At 40.2% G+C, this 14,136-nt stretch overlaps 1 protein-coding gene across 1 annotated transcript in view; it reads left to right on the top strand.

Moving 5' to 3' along the window:
- The window catches only part of CEP15 (centrosomal protein 15), a gene marked incomplete at its 5' end in the record, with an annotated part of 18,617 nt that extends 4,481 nt beyond the window's left edge, over window positions 1–14,136 (top strand). The window contains 3 exons of the mRNA XM_081903497.1: window positions 718–841; window positions 12,267–12,341; window positions 13,704–14,136. Of these exons, the coding sequence (XP_081759623.1) occupies window positions 718–841; window positions 12,267–12,341; window positions 13,704–13,835 (331 nt within the window). The 3' untranslated portion in view covers window positions 13,836–14,136. The remainder of the gene's footprint in view (window positions 1–717; window positions 842–12,266; window positions 12,342–13,703) is intronic.

Below are 14,136 nucleotides of genomic sequence, written 5' to 3'. Positions count from 1 at the left end.
GGGGGGAAACTTTGTAGAAGGGAATACAGTGGTATCTTGGGTTAAGTACTTAAGAACGGAGGTCCGTTCTTAACCTGAAACTGTTCTTAACCTGAAGCACCACTTTAGCCTATGGGGCCTCCTGCTGCCTCCGCGCCACCGGAGCACAGTTTCTGTTCTCATCCTGAAGCAAAGTTCTTAACCCGAGGTACTATTTCTGGGTTAGCGGAGTCTGTAACCTGAAGCGTATGTAACCTGAAGCGTATGTAACCCGGGGTACCACTGTATTGAAAAGATCATCTATTTCAGGAAAAGCATACCTGATTATTTACAAATCTTGATTCTGAGGAAGATAAATGGATATTCCTTTAAATGACAGCCTTTTGCATATGAGCATGGGCTATGTACAATAGCAGAACCCAGTTAACCCATATTATTACTAATGGTACAGTAAGTTATTATTCCTAACTCTGCTTTACACACGTCTCTTCGGCGGTGTTCAGTGCTGGGTGCCTCATTTGTTCACAGAGCCTGCTTGTTGTACAACATGATGGTTGCTTTCTCCACAGGAGCACATCACGTAAGGGACTTCCTGTGCTGTTCCCCCTCCTTCAGTGCACCCACGCTGTATTCAACATAATTGGAGAAGAAATGGGTGAGGGTAAAAGGTGGCTGTTTTTCTTGCTGTTGTGCAGAAAGAATGGTCTGCCCACTTATCAGAATGTTTCCCTTTTGTAGACTGTCTCAGAGAATGGTGTTGCTTCAGCAGATGGAGAGTCATCTAGGAGACAAAGAAGCTGAGAAGACATGGCAAATACAAGAAGCTGATGCAGCTCGTAAAAGAAATGTAGCACTTTTAAATGTAAGTTTTCATCACTTTTAACCAGCAACTGAATAGTGAAATTTACATATGGCATTTAAAAGACACTGTTTTCCACTGTGTTAATTCCATTACATTTTATTACATTTATATCCCACTTTTCCCTCCAAGGAGCTCAAGATGGCATGCATTGTTCTCCACTCCAGTGACAGTGACTGCTTCAGGGTCACCCATCATGCTTCCTGGCTGAGCATTTGAACCCTGGTCCTAGTCATTACTCTAGCTACTACACCAGACTGGCTTTCAGATACTGATAAATTTGTTCAGGATCATATGCAGAAGGAAGCAGAGGTGCTTAACACTGAAGTGTGATCAGCTATTCTTTACACTGTTCATTTCAGACTGCTTGGGCTTACCTTTTAAAGTCCTGAACAACTTGGGACTCAAATACCTGCAGCAACCTGCCCAAGTCTTGAGATGTTCATAGGAGGCTCTTCTCCATGTCCAGGGGAAGTTAATTATGTAGCAACAAAGGAGGAAAAAAAGACTCTTTCTCTTTGGTGGCACTTCATCTTTGGAATTTCCTCCCTGTCCCTGCTAGCAATGTTACAATCATCTCGGTGTTGTGTCAAAACATATTTATTTGTCCAGGCATTTTAAAGCTGATTTACTGTTCATCTTCTCTGCTTGTTTTAGCTCTGTCTGCATGCTTCTAATTGTGGTGCTTTATTTACTTTTGGCGTTATTTCTTGTTCTGTCTCTCCAATCCATCTGAAGCAGGAGTGGCTGTGCAGGTGCTGTGCCAGTGACTAGAAGCAGTGATTAGCTGGATGAGGATCAGGGAAAAGGATTCAGTGAACCTGAATTCTGATAAGTCCGTGCAGTGAGATTGAGAGAGGAGATCCTACTCATGATCCCACCAGTGAGCATGATAGGGCAGGGAGTGTCATTTATTGGTTTGTTTATTTCACAAAATTCATATACCACTAGATTGTAAGGGGAAAATATACATAGCCTTTTGGTGACCAGACTGTGGTCATGGTTCTAAAAACAAACAAACCACCTCTGCCTAAAGCTGAAACACAGGTGGTGAATGACTAGGTTTGTCTATAACTAAAGTGTGTGTTTAGGTTAATATTCCTTTTTCCAGGATGTTGGCTTTGAGTCTTCATTAAACTTAAATAATTGATATAATCAGTAATGTTGCAAACTCTTTTTAAAATTAACTCTTACTCCCATTACTGCAACCTTCTCTCTAGTCTTCCATTGCCCTACCTCAGTCCCCTAACCAATATCCAGTATTCTGCAGCCAAAACTATTCACCTCTGTTGTCGCTCTGATTATATGGGCCTGTTCTTTCTCCCTTGCTTCTCCTTTGTCTCCTAGAATATGTGATGCCATATTGATTAATTGATTGTAAGCTTCTTAGAGCAAAAGGTCTGCCTTGACATACCCACATGGAACAAAATGATGCCCAAATATCTATTTAAAGATCAAATGAAGATGTGTGAGTGGAGGCAAATGTTTAGATGTTCAGAATTCCATTTATCATCTCAACTACCCTCTCTGTTGAATATAAATGGAGAGAGAGAGAGAGAGAGAGAGAGAGAGAGAGAGAGAATGGTGTGTGTGTGTGTGTGTGTGTGTGTAATGCAGCACCACTTTTTAATATTCTGAGTCTTGTAATTGTTTATGCTTTTGTTTCTTGGGTCTCTTACTGTTATTTTTCTTTATCCTTCCAAGATAGCTAAGACTGATCCAGAATGTGGAAAAATAATTTCTGGTTTCTTGACTTTCACCCAAAGATAAAGGATAATTTAAAGTGATCTATTTGTGCTATGCTGAGAAAATCTGGTCTTGGGTTCATTTGGTTCTCAGCATAGTCCTTAGCCCTCAAATGCTTACCAGCATGTTGGTTAAGATCAGGTATTTTTGTTTCTGCCTATCAGTATGACAACTAAGGTGTTTATGGAGGGAATGATTCTATATTGGGAGGATGGGAACCCTGTGAGATGCAGTGGTAGAAACCATATGCACAGGAACATATCCCTCCCCACCAAAAAGCAGGTTCCCTGTTGATAGTGTGGTCCTTCATGTTTTTCTCCTTTTGAGAACAAAGATGGAGTCTAGAGTGAAACAGTCTCAGGAGTTGGATGTCACCATTTTATTTGTTGCAAAAGTCTTCTGCTTCTTCTAAGCAGTAATTTTAGCTTGCAATGTCTGAAGCATTTAACAGTGAGGTGCAGAAATACTGTGTCTGCTCCAGGCTATGAAGACTTATCTACTCACTCTCATACAGAACATTCTGCAAAGCTAAATCAGTCCTCTGGGCACTTCTGCAGTCCTTCCGAAGAAGGTGATATGAGCTCATGATATTTCTTTCGCACTTGCTTGCCCATTCAAGCAAAGGCCATCTCCACAAATTTTATGACAAAACATTGCTCTAGGAGTGAGCCAAGACATGATAAATCTTACCGTCTCTTTCTTGGTCTGGCTCAAATTCAGCAGGTTCGACTGTCTCTAAGGAAACCATTTCCAACTGGCTGATTGCTGACTCTTCCCTTTAGGCAAGCATAAACACAAGATTGCTTTTGGATATAAAGGATTTTTCTTCTGTTGTGAAATAGCTTATAGTTTCTTTTTCAAAGAAATAGCTAGTCCACTGACTGTAGCCCACCATGTATTTGTTAACCATTATGGTTATATTGGGCCTAGCAACTTTCCTAACTCCTCATTGTGATGCCCCTGATTTTGTAGGGCATTTCTTTCCCATCCCCCACTTAAAAGAAACATGTACTTGCTTTATCTCTCACGGACATACATATATATTTGCAACTATGCCTTAACATTCACCTGGTTGCTCTTCTAGTGCATGTTGTGGTGTCATGTTTTGTGACAGTGTGTCTTTGTTTTACTTTTCTAGAGACATCCCTGGGGCAGTTCAGTCTCAAAAGAGTGGGGATGTGTCACCTCTTTCTTTGGGAAATGGGAAATTACTTCCCTTTAATTGCTTTGTTCTAAACATGTTATGACAGATCACCCACTCATCCACTCTGCTCTTTTTGGAGCTGAGGGTTCTGTAACCTTCTTGTGCATATTTTCAGTTCAGTGCCTATGAAATTATTTCTGTCAGGAGCAGAAAGGGAAATTTGCACATGATGGGACTCCTAGTTCTTCACAAGAACTGGCATTTGGCTACATTTTGATAGAATGAGCAGTTTAGAGCTTGGAGAAGTCCCAATATGGTATTTTAAAAGAAATAATAGGGGAAGATGAAGGTTTGTTTGTGGTGGGGAAGGGTTGCCATGGCCTACCATCTGTGGCAGACCATATAGAACATAAAGCTAAGTATGTATATCAGATGCACAAAGACATCATAAAACCGTGACCACTCACCTCATGTGTACCAATATATAGATGTCTGCCCTGTTTTCACATCTGATATATATAGAAGGCCACCCTATGGGTAGATCAGGATATGTATGCTACTTCAACAATGTGAAGCAGGGACCAATGATGAAATTGCTGCTCTGTGATGAATACCAGGTTGATCCTATATCTCAGGGGTAGGCAACCTAAGGCCCGGGGGCCGAATGCGGCCCAATCGCCTTCTTAGTCTGGCCCGCAGACGGTCCAGGAATCAGCGTGTTTTTACATGAGTAGAATGTGTCCTTTTATTTAAAATGCATCTCTGGGTTATTTGTGGGGCATAGGAATTCATTCACCCCCCCCAAAGTATAGTCCAGCCCACTACATGGTCTGAGGGCTGGTGGACCGGCCCACGGCTGAAAAAGGTTGCTGTCCCCTGCTATTGTTTATATATTTTGCATTCCACATTGGTGAAGAAAGAACACACATAATGCAACTTGCTGAAAGCATGCACATATTTCAAAAAAAGGTTTACATATAACAATTCCTATGTAACTGACGTTTTTGGGGACAGTGATAGCCAGTGTTAGTCATACTCAGAGTAGACCCATTGAAATAAATGGATGTGTTCATTAATTTTGGTGGGTTTACTTTGAATACGATTTAGTTGAATATCACCCTATATATGTATTTTTAGCCCCCAGGTATACAGATGAAAACAATTGCTTACAATGAGATGATAATAGTAGTCTGTTGATACCTGTAGGTAAAATATTATAAGCTCTTTTAAGTTAGTACAGAATATTCGCTGTTTACCATCACAGTGCGCTGAATAATTTCTCTCAAGTGTCAAAAATGTTAGAACATTTGAGGAAGGAATAAAAGCATATGTATGACCATCAAAACAAATTGTCTGGCAGGAAAATGCAACTTTAGTGAGTTTAGATGTATTAATTTTATTCTGGCTTTAACAGGCATGCAGCACTGCAGATGCTTTCTGATAACAAAATAAAACAGGAATGAGATCCATGCAGAATATTATATTAGAACCTTGAAAATAAGGTTCAGATTTATGTGCCAACTTTTAAAAATTATTCCCGATAGCAGGCATTGTACATTTCACAGTTACCATGTGGAGAGTTGTTAATTTGGCTTTCTCAGAAATACACCGATGCCATGATGAGGTGTCATTGTATTTGCCTGCATTCAAATGAAATTGAGTAAAATTACTTCTGTTATGCTTTTAGCTATGAAAAGAGTTATTACTGCTCTCTTGGTTACAACTAAAATTTTGTACTTCCAAAACAGATATGGCTGAAACACAAGTATTAAAAATTGGCTTGTTCTGTTGGTTTTATTAAAGGGAGGATAATTTAAAAACTTAAATAAATTGATTCTTTGACATTCAAAGGCATTTGGGTTGCAATCCTATGTACACATATTTGAGAGTGGTTCACTGGGACCTATTTCTACTTAAGGATCGAGCAGTTAATCCAGTATTTTTGAATGCTAGGATAATACTTCCCTCTCGGCTAAGTTTAGCCGAGATCTTTAAAGCTAAATCTGGTTTATTCAGTGGTGGCTATCTAGTCTTTTATATATTGTATGTGTTTGAATTATCAATGTATTTGGATGGCTTTGTATGATTTTAGAATTTTACTATTTTAACTTATGCCAATAAAGGCTAGTAGTAGTAATAATAATAATAGTACTTCCTTCTCTCACACACAGTTCCTTTAGATGGGTACTACTAGATTAAAATTATAATTATTGTGAAATAATTATAAATACCAAAACTGATTAATTAACTCCACCCACAGCTAGGGGATACATCTATGACCGACAAAAGAGCAGCAAGTAAGTGTCTGATACAATATTGCTGTAGAAATTAGGCAATTGGTCAGATGTGCTCTCAAACCTTACCATACTCTCTTTAAAATATGGAATGAGAAGTAGTATTGTAGATTCTGAATGTGGAATTTGTATTTTATTTCTTCTTTTGCTTCCTCCTTGTTGTGGTATGTAAGCCACTTAGAGATTTCTGCTGAAGTGCAAAGTGGTATATAAATGAACTAAACAAATATAAATAAAAATATATAAATAAGGCAGAGGAGGGTGGTATCACTAACAAGCTGGTGATACCTCTTGAACACCATAAGCATCATTTGCAACTTTTAAGCTTCCAAATTAGATTCCATCTTCCCAAGAATGATTATTTTCTAATATTAGAAACCTCGTTTTGCCTGTACTTCTGGTTAAATAGCATAGAAATCAATGAATGAAGTTATTTATATTCGTCGGCTAGATGCTCCTTATTTCTTAAAATGCCTGATAGTATGCTACCCAGTTCACAAACTTCATTAAAATGTATTCGGGGATGCTCTTCTTTAATTTATCAAGGCCAAGAGACAAGTGCTCAATAGCTTCACTGTTCTGCCCTACCGCAAACTGAAATAATTTCCCCAGTGCAGATCAGGTGAGATCTTTTCCTCATTGTGTGCATACCACCTAATCAATAAATGTTCTTCAAAAGCTAACCGCCACCCACTATGCAACAGTGTGTGCTCTCTTGATGGCACCTCTGTATCAGATAATGTGCAGGAACTGTTAACATATGAATTCAGTCTGTTCCCACCTTTGATGCTACTTCACTATTATGCTAAAGATTCAATTTCATTAGAGCCAGTTTAAATCTGAATCATTTTTGACAGGACTGAACTGACTGAGATCAGTTCCAGAGGCCCTGCTTATATGCCTGTTAGTAGTGGTGGTTAGGAAGGCCAATACAAAAGATGGGCCCTTTGTTCTTAGTCGAATTCCTTCCCTTTCTCAGTGGAACACCTTCCCCCTATTGGTATGACTGGCTCCCTTGCTGTTCTCTTTTAGATAATCCCTGAAGATGTTTCATTTCAGTCTGCTTTTAATTAAGAGGGTAGGTTAATATATTTGTTACTGTATGTTTTTCAGTGGCTCCGAGTTAGGACTCTATATATTTTTGACTGGCTTGAAATAAAATGGTTTATACGACTGATTGAATATTCAAATGGTCAATTTTGATATTTGTTTTTCAGTGATTTATTCTGCATCACTTTGGGGAAATAGTTACCTTTTCAGAGGCTACCAAGGAGTTAAGTTTCTTAAACAAATTAAAAATGGTCTTACAAAGCTAAGAATGCCCCACACTCAGGACCGCATAAGTCCATCATTGTTTAGCAGAAATCGCATCAATGCCATCTGAAGAGAGGGATTGGCTAATTGGTAATGTACTGTCTCATCTTATTTCTTGGCACAGAATATAAAGCAGTGAATTGTTTAATACTAAATTCTGTGAAAGACAGAATGCTGGATGTGGACTGAGAATGTTTAGATTCATATCCTTTCTGGACTTCACTGAACTTCACTTCATAACAATCACTCTCTCTCTCTCTCAGCCTAGCCTACCTTACAGGGTTGTCATAATTATAAAATGAGAATATGTGTGAGAAACAGATGTGATAAGTAAATTAAGCTTTTAGAAGTATAGGCAGTGCTGAATCTTTTCTGAAGGTATTTTGAAGCACTGTTCCTGGAGCAGCATTGTAGATTTGTAGTATTTTCCATCATCACCTGAAGTGGTATTTTGTAGACTTCCAAGGGGCTGTATGTGGCCTTTACTTGTCACCTTCTCTGTTCCCTTTACTCTCAGCTGCCTTTTGAAACTTTTAAAAACCCAAAATGTTTTATATCACAGTATCCAAAAAAAAACTGCACTTGATATGCCAAAGGCATATTATATTACTGCTGACTTTTTAAAATATTGAATAGGTTTGCCAAAACTTAAAGGGAAAAGACACATACAAAAGACATGGTTGCCTTTAGCTATCAGCAGCATGCAAAGGTGCCATCTAATCTTTCAGAGACATCATCCCACCCCCAAGGCACATTTCAGCTCCCAGCAACAAATTCTGTCAGTTCCTGTCATTAAATCAGTGTTCTGGATGACAATAGACTTCAAAATATGCTAAAACTGGATAGGAGCAACAAAAAGACACATCTGGTATGTAGGCTGTGCCAAAGTGCCCTTCTCAACTAAAATCAAGCGAGCCAGAGCTATTTTCTCTTGCCCCAAAGTACTGTACTTTACTTTCCTACCATCATATATATATTTTTGAAACAAAGTAGCCGCTGAATTGATTTTGGACAGGATTGCGTAATGCTGTGGAAATCTTCCTAAGAGCAGTGCTGTGGAGTGGAGCGTGTTGCAGTAAGAATACTTTGCCATACAACACCCTAGAAAACCAGGGTTAAATGGAGTCTGAGGTGTCTTGCTATCATGACAGTTGATCTCTTCAGGCCAAGGAGAAAACGTTTTGATAGGTGTTGTAAGAGTCTGCATTTCATGGTGCGTCTGTTCTGTCATTTAATCTCTGGAGCTGTTAGTCCGACATTGTGAACCACCCCTTTTAGCAAAATCGGGAGGGTCTTACACTTCTATAAATGCACGAGTGTGGGAAGGAGGAAAGGTTATCTTGCATTTCCTCCCCTGTCTCATCATGTTCACAATCGCTCACTTCGTCATTCCTTTTCCATTGCTGCCTGCAATAAATTGGGTCTAGATCTCACAACCCCTGCTTAGGCTGGTTTTAATTTAACGGTGATATTCCAAGTGGCTCCTCCGCTCCTGGCGAGCGTCTCTCTGTTTTGATCCCGTTGCACCAGGATCCCTATTCTTCTGAGCTGCCATGTTTTGGGAATGATGGGAAGTCCCTTTGGGGAATTTCCTCCTTTTTTTAACTTAATTTTTAAAAAATGCCTTACTCTTCACACTCACTCTCTGCTCCCGACGATGCCATCTGCTATGCTCTCTCCTTCCATCTCTGTTCAGCACTGGCTCCTTCACACCCCACTCCCACGCCCCTTCCCATCTCTCTTAATTTGCCCAAAAGGCCTGCGCTTGATCTCTTTAATGTTTGTGTATGAAAGCCCACAAAAAAGAAGGGGGTGTCACAGCTTCGAGGAGGTGCTTCCCCCTCCCGCCCCCAGATTGAGTCTAGTTCTCTGTGAACCCAACACATGGAAAGTGGAAGCCCATGTGCAAATTTCCTCAGAAAAGCTAATAGAGGTGAGTTTTCATTGGAGTTTGAATGTCTGGTGAACAGCTTGCTGCCTTTCTACATCTTGGTGCACATGTTATGCATGCATATTAGCAAGTCATCTTTGTCTTGAGCAGGGAAGAGCTTCAACAAAATTGCTGTCTGTCTTTGCAGCTCCGTTACTTTGTGGCTTTCTTTCGGAAAGAATATTGGCTTCATCACATGTGCGCAGCAAATGCTTTCGCTCCAAATGGTGAATCATTTTAACTGTAAATTACCCCCAGCGCATAAAGTTCAAATCATGCAGTCAGCGCTCTCAGTAAAAAGTACCTCAGTAATAAAAACAACTCTCCAAGTCTGAAGGGTGTTTGTCAGGGTACAGCTGATTCATTTAAAATCTCTGTCATGTTGCATACCTTATTCCTCAAAGTTCCTTCCTTGAAGGATTTGTCTTCACTGTCTAAGACAACCGCGTTTGAGAGATTTAGATGTTTCCAGGGAGGTAGGGATGCAACATTGCCGCGTATAACATATTTTTGAACACCCATTGCCATGAGTGAGAGCTATCTCATATACAGTAAAAAAAGGAGGTAGGAAATGAAATGGCCCGTGAGTACCAGGAACAGCTGCAGAAGAACGTTCATCCTCAGGCACCCACAGCTTTGACACTTTTTGGTCATTAGTTGACTCTCACGCACCTGTGACCAATTACTGTGACCAAGAGACAAAGGAAACTATTTAAGACCAAGAGCGGATTCAAGGAGCTGGAATGGAAGAAGCTGGTTTCAGTGGTGACACGTGTCAAGAAACCAAAACTCCAGCCCTACATATTTTTTTTTAAAAAAAATGTTTGCTAGCCACAAAATGCTGGTTCAATAATGAAGACTTAATTCTGGGATTTCTTTTTACTTTCCCCAAATCCCTTGAAAATAATAAAAGTTATAAATATAAAAGGGGTCCGCGAGGAGCACTGGAATGTCTGTCTGCATTGGTGGCATATCCACAATGCTAGTATAACAAAAGTTGTGATATTGTTCTGGCTACACACCTATTCTTAAGCACTTAACTTATTCAATGGATCAGCAGAGCCTTCAATTCCAATAAAATTGTAACTTATTGGATAAACTGTTTCGATAGTTGTTTTTTCTTCTTGCTCAGTCACGCATGAACCACTTTCCTGTGCAGTGTTTTCCTCTTGTTGATATAATAGCTTTGTTGAAGTATGTGAAACAGCTGATCCCTGTATGCAAAGCCACTCCTGAATGGGAAAATCAGTTGCTGGAGAATAGGAAAAAAATGCTTTTCATAAGATTATTGGAACTAACACACCAGTAAAGATACTCATCCAAATTGTTGCTGGTTTTTTGGACATTTTTAGGGTTTGTGCATTTTCTCAAAACTTTACAATTTCTGTGAAGTGTCTTGCTTACCAAGTATAATAAAATCAGACACTGGTCGGATGGAGTTTTGCCAAAATCAAAGAAAGTATTTAGTGGGCAAATTTATCTTTTGGGGCAGGGATACACTGAGTGCATCCTCCCTTGTGAGTCCCTCTCATGCATCCTGGTCTTTCTGGAGATGTCAGTCCTTATTCACCATGGTCCTAAGCATTTTAGGATTTTAAAGATGTTAACTAGAATCTAGAATGTACATTGACATCACTTATTGTCAGGATGCTGTGAGAGGCTCCCGGGTGGTTGCCCAGGAAAGTATAAAGACAAGGAAAAGTTTCTTACCATCCTATTTTATTTCAAGCTTTGCAGAGAGAGGCTATAGAAATCAGGCTCTTGGATAATGGCGTTAGAATCATAGAATCATAGAGTTGGAAGAGACCACAAGGGCCATCGAGTCCAACCCCCTGCCAAGCAGGAAACACCATCAGAGCACTCCTGACGTATGGTTGTCAAGCCTCTGCTTAAAGACCTCCAAAGAAGGAGACTCTACCACACTCCTTGGCAGCAAATTCCACTGTCGAACAGCTCTTAGTGTCAGGATGTTCTTCTTAATGTTTAGGTGGAATCTTCTTTCTTGTAGTTTGGATCCATTGCTCCGTGTCCGCTTCTCTGGAGCAGCAGAAAACAACCTTTCTCCCTCCTCTATGTGACATCCTTTTATATATTTGAACATGGCTATCATATCACCCCTTAACCTCCTCTTCTCCAGGCTAAACATGCCCATCTCCCTTAGCCGTTCCTCATAAGGCATCGTTTCCAGGCCTTTGACCATTTTGGTTGCCCTCCTCTGGACACGTTCCAGTTTGTCAGTGTCCTTCTTGAACTGTGGTGCCCAGAACTGGACACAGTACTCCAGGTGAGGTCTGACCAGAGCAGAATACAGTGGCACTATTACTTCCCTTGATCTAGATGCTATACTCCTATTGATGCAGCCCAGAATTGCATTGGCTTTTTTAGCTGCCGCGTCACACTGTTGGCTCATGTCAAGTTTGTGGTCAACCAAGACTCCTAGATCCTTTTCACATGTACTGCTCTCAAGCCAGGTGTCACCCATCTTGTATTTGTGCCTCTCATTTTTTTTTGCCCAAGTGCAATACTTTACATTTCTCCCTGTTAGCGTTGTCCTGAGTGAATCTCCACCCCACCCCCCATCTCTCCCACTTCCTCATCTGTCACTCTTATCATCTTTTCTACTGATGCACATGCCCTCTGTCTTTGAGCTCTTTGCTCTCCAGGTTCTGGGAGATGGAAAAGTCCATGTATGGAAAAGTCAGAGATTTCCACACATATGTATCTCTCCATCTTTTATCCAACAAGCAAAAGTAATTATTGCAGTCCACAGACCCATTCTAGCCAGACCAAAGCATTTGAGGAGGACGTGGAATAGGGCTGGTGCAGGGGGTGGCCTGAGGGAAAAGGATGTTGCCACAGGAATGGCCCAGAGAGAGTTCTGAGGGCCAGATAAAAGAGACCTGGGGGGCCCATTTGGCCTCCAGATCTGACATTCCTCACCCCAGTATATAATACTGTTTTGTTGCATGTGTGTGAATTCTGGTGCTTCATGTGTTGCAGGATATAAAAACAGCAGGGAAAAAGCTACAGTCGAGAGACCACTTACTTCTGCACCCTGACATTGTTAATCTTGAGGTAAGCCTAAAGCCAAACTCCCAGCTTTCCATAGTCTTTAATGCAAACTTTTAAGCCAAAGATAGCCAAAATAGTGACCTCCAGATGTCATTGTCCTCCAACTGCTTTCATTCTTGACCATTGGTCATAATGGCTGGGGCTGAAAGGTGAGCCCATCGACATCTGGAGGGCAACCACATTGGCTACTGCTACCTTAAACTCTTCATGATGTTGTTAAATGACAACATGGTTTTAAAATGCAATCACTGCTGTGCCCCTGGTGCTCTGCAGCCTCTTCAGATGATTTCATTATATTTAAGATTCTTTGTTGGAATAGAATTGCAGCCTCTAATTAATACTCCATTAGTTGGACGTTAAATTCTATTTATGTTATGTCACAGTTTCCATTTCCAATACATTGTATACTGCTGTTTTCAGAATCCAGAACATATTGGGATTCATGAGGTTCAAAGCTGTATTTCCATTATCACTTGATTCATATTTTGGCATTTTCTCAGTAGAGTTTCAACATTGTCCCCTCAGCCGCACTGTGCTGTATTTCAAAAGTTCTCCAAACAGGAGTACATCCAAGACACAGTATGACTGAGGGAACAATCCTCTGCCTTCTTCCTAACGTCCAGGTTTCTCAGAGGTGGTCAAATAACCTCAGAAACTGAGCAGTATAGAGACAAGCACCAGACTTCCTCCTGAGAGTTGGCTGTGCACTTTGCAGGCTCTCTGACACCCAGAGACAAGGCTCTACTCCTCTCACTCTGGGTCTTAGTGACTATAAATTCATATGGCTAAAGCCTGAGCAACTTTGCAAGCACTAGACATTTTCAATTTCGTTCTGAACCATGTTGCCAGCACTTTGTTTGGTGTTGTGGCTATATAACACATAAAACATCCTCAAACTCTTTGAACCCGGTTACCTCAAAATCCTTTAAAATCCTTGTATTTATGTACATGCCAAACCTTTCTAGCAACTACATAGTTAAAATGTTTTAGATAAGGACTTTATTGTTAAGAATTCTGGGAATAACCTTGTGATTCTGAAAAATATAACTCCTGCGTATAAATGAAGGAAACAATTATAATGTTCAAGGATTACTATTCTAATACATTATTCACCACAAGAGGGCACATCCAATCATTGCAAATTTACTCCAGGCATTGAAATCCTTCCAGCCTCCATTATATTGTATAATTGAGGGATTTGAGAATTAGCACCAAAGTAGTTTGGCCTTTTCTAAATTACTTCACACGTAAAACAGGCTTTAATGACACATTTTATGTTTGGATTGTTTTGTGATGGGCTGGTAAACAAAGTAGATTATGTTGTGAAGCCAAGTTAAATTGCATATTGTGTTATGTCTTTTCTAGACTCTTTACTGGGCAAAAGTAGAAGAATCCATCCCTAAGTGGGAGCCATTTTTTTTAGGAAGAACGCAAGCCCCTATTGGGGTTAGAAAAATCAAGCCAGCAAAGCAAAACACAGCTCCCCCCAAGAGATAAACGAAAATCAGGTCTGTGGGAAGGATTTGCTCATTCTTCCAAATGGTGGGTTATTAAATGGTTCTTTAATTTTTTGTTGGATAAGCTGCATGAATTCTGAATCGACAATGAAGAGTTCTCCCTCATCAGCCTGTTTATCTACACAAGAGTGACCTTTGTATCGAACATGGAAGACATCAGACATCAAGATGAAAACTCAGCCGTTCAACTGTTTAGTCAAGATGAGCAAATATGGAATCTTATCCTTCACTTTTATGAAGGAGAGGCATCTTTTCCCAATAAAAGTGGAAGCACATGCCAA

The sequence above is a fragment of the Podarcis melisellensis genome (genome assembly GCF_964234715.1).
Source record: "Podarcis melisellensis genome assembly, chromosome: 2".
NCBI classification, from domain to species: domain Eukaryota; kingdom Metazoa; phylum Chordata; class Lepidosauria; order Squamata; family Lacertidae; genus Podarcis; species Podarcis melisellensis.
The sequence above is the reverse complement of the archived record's forward strand: the minus strand, read 5'-3'. Positions and strand labels throughout refer to the sequence as shown.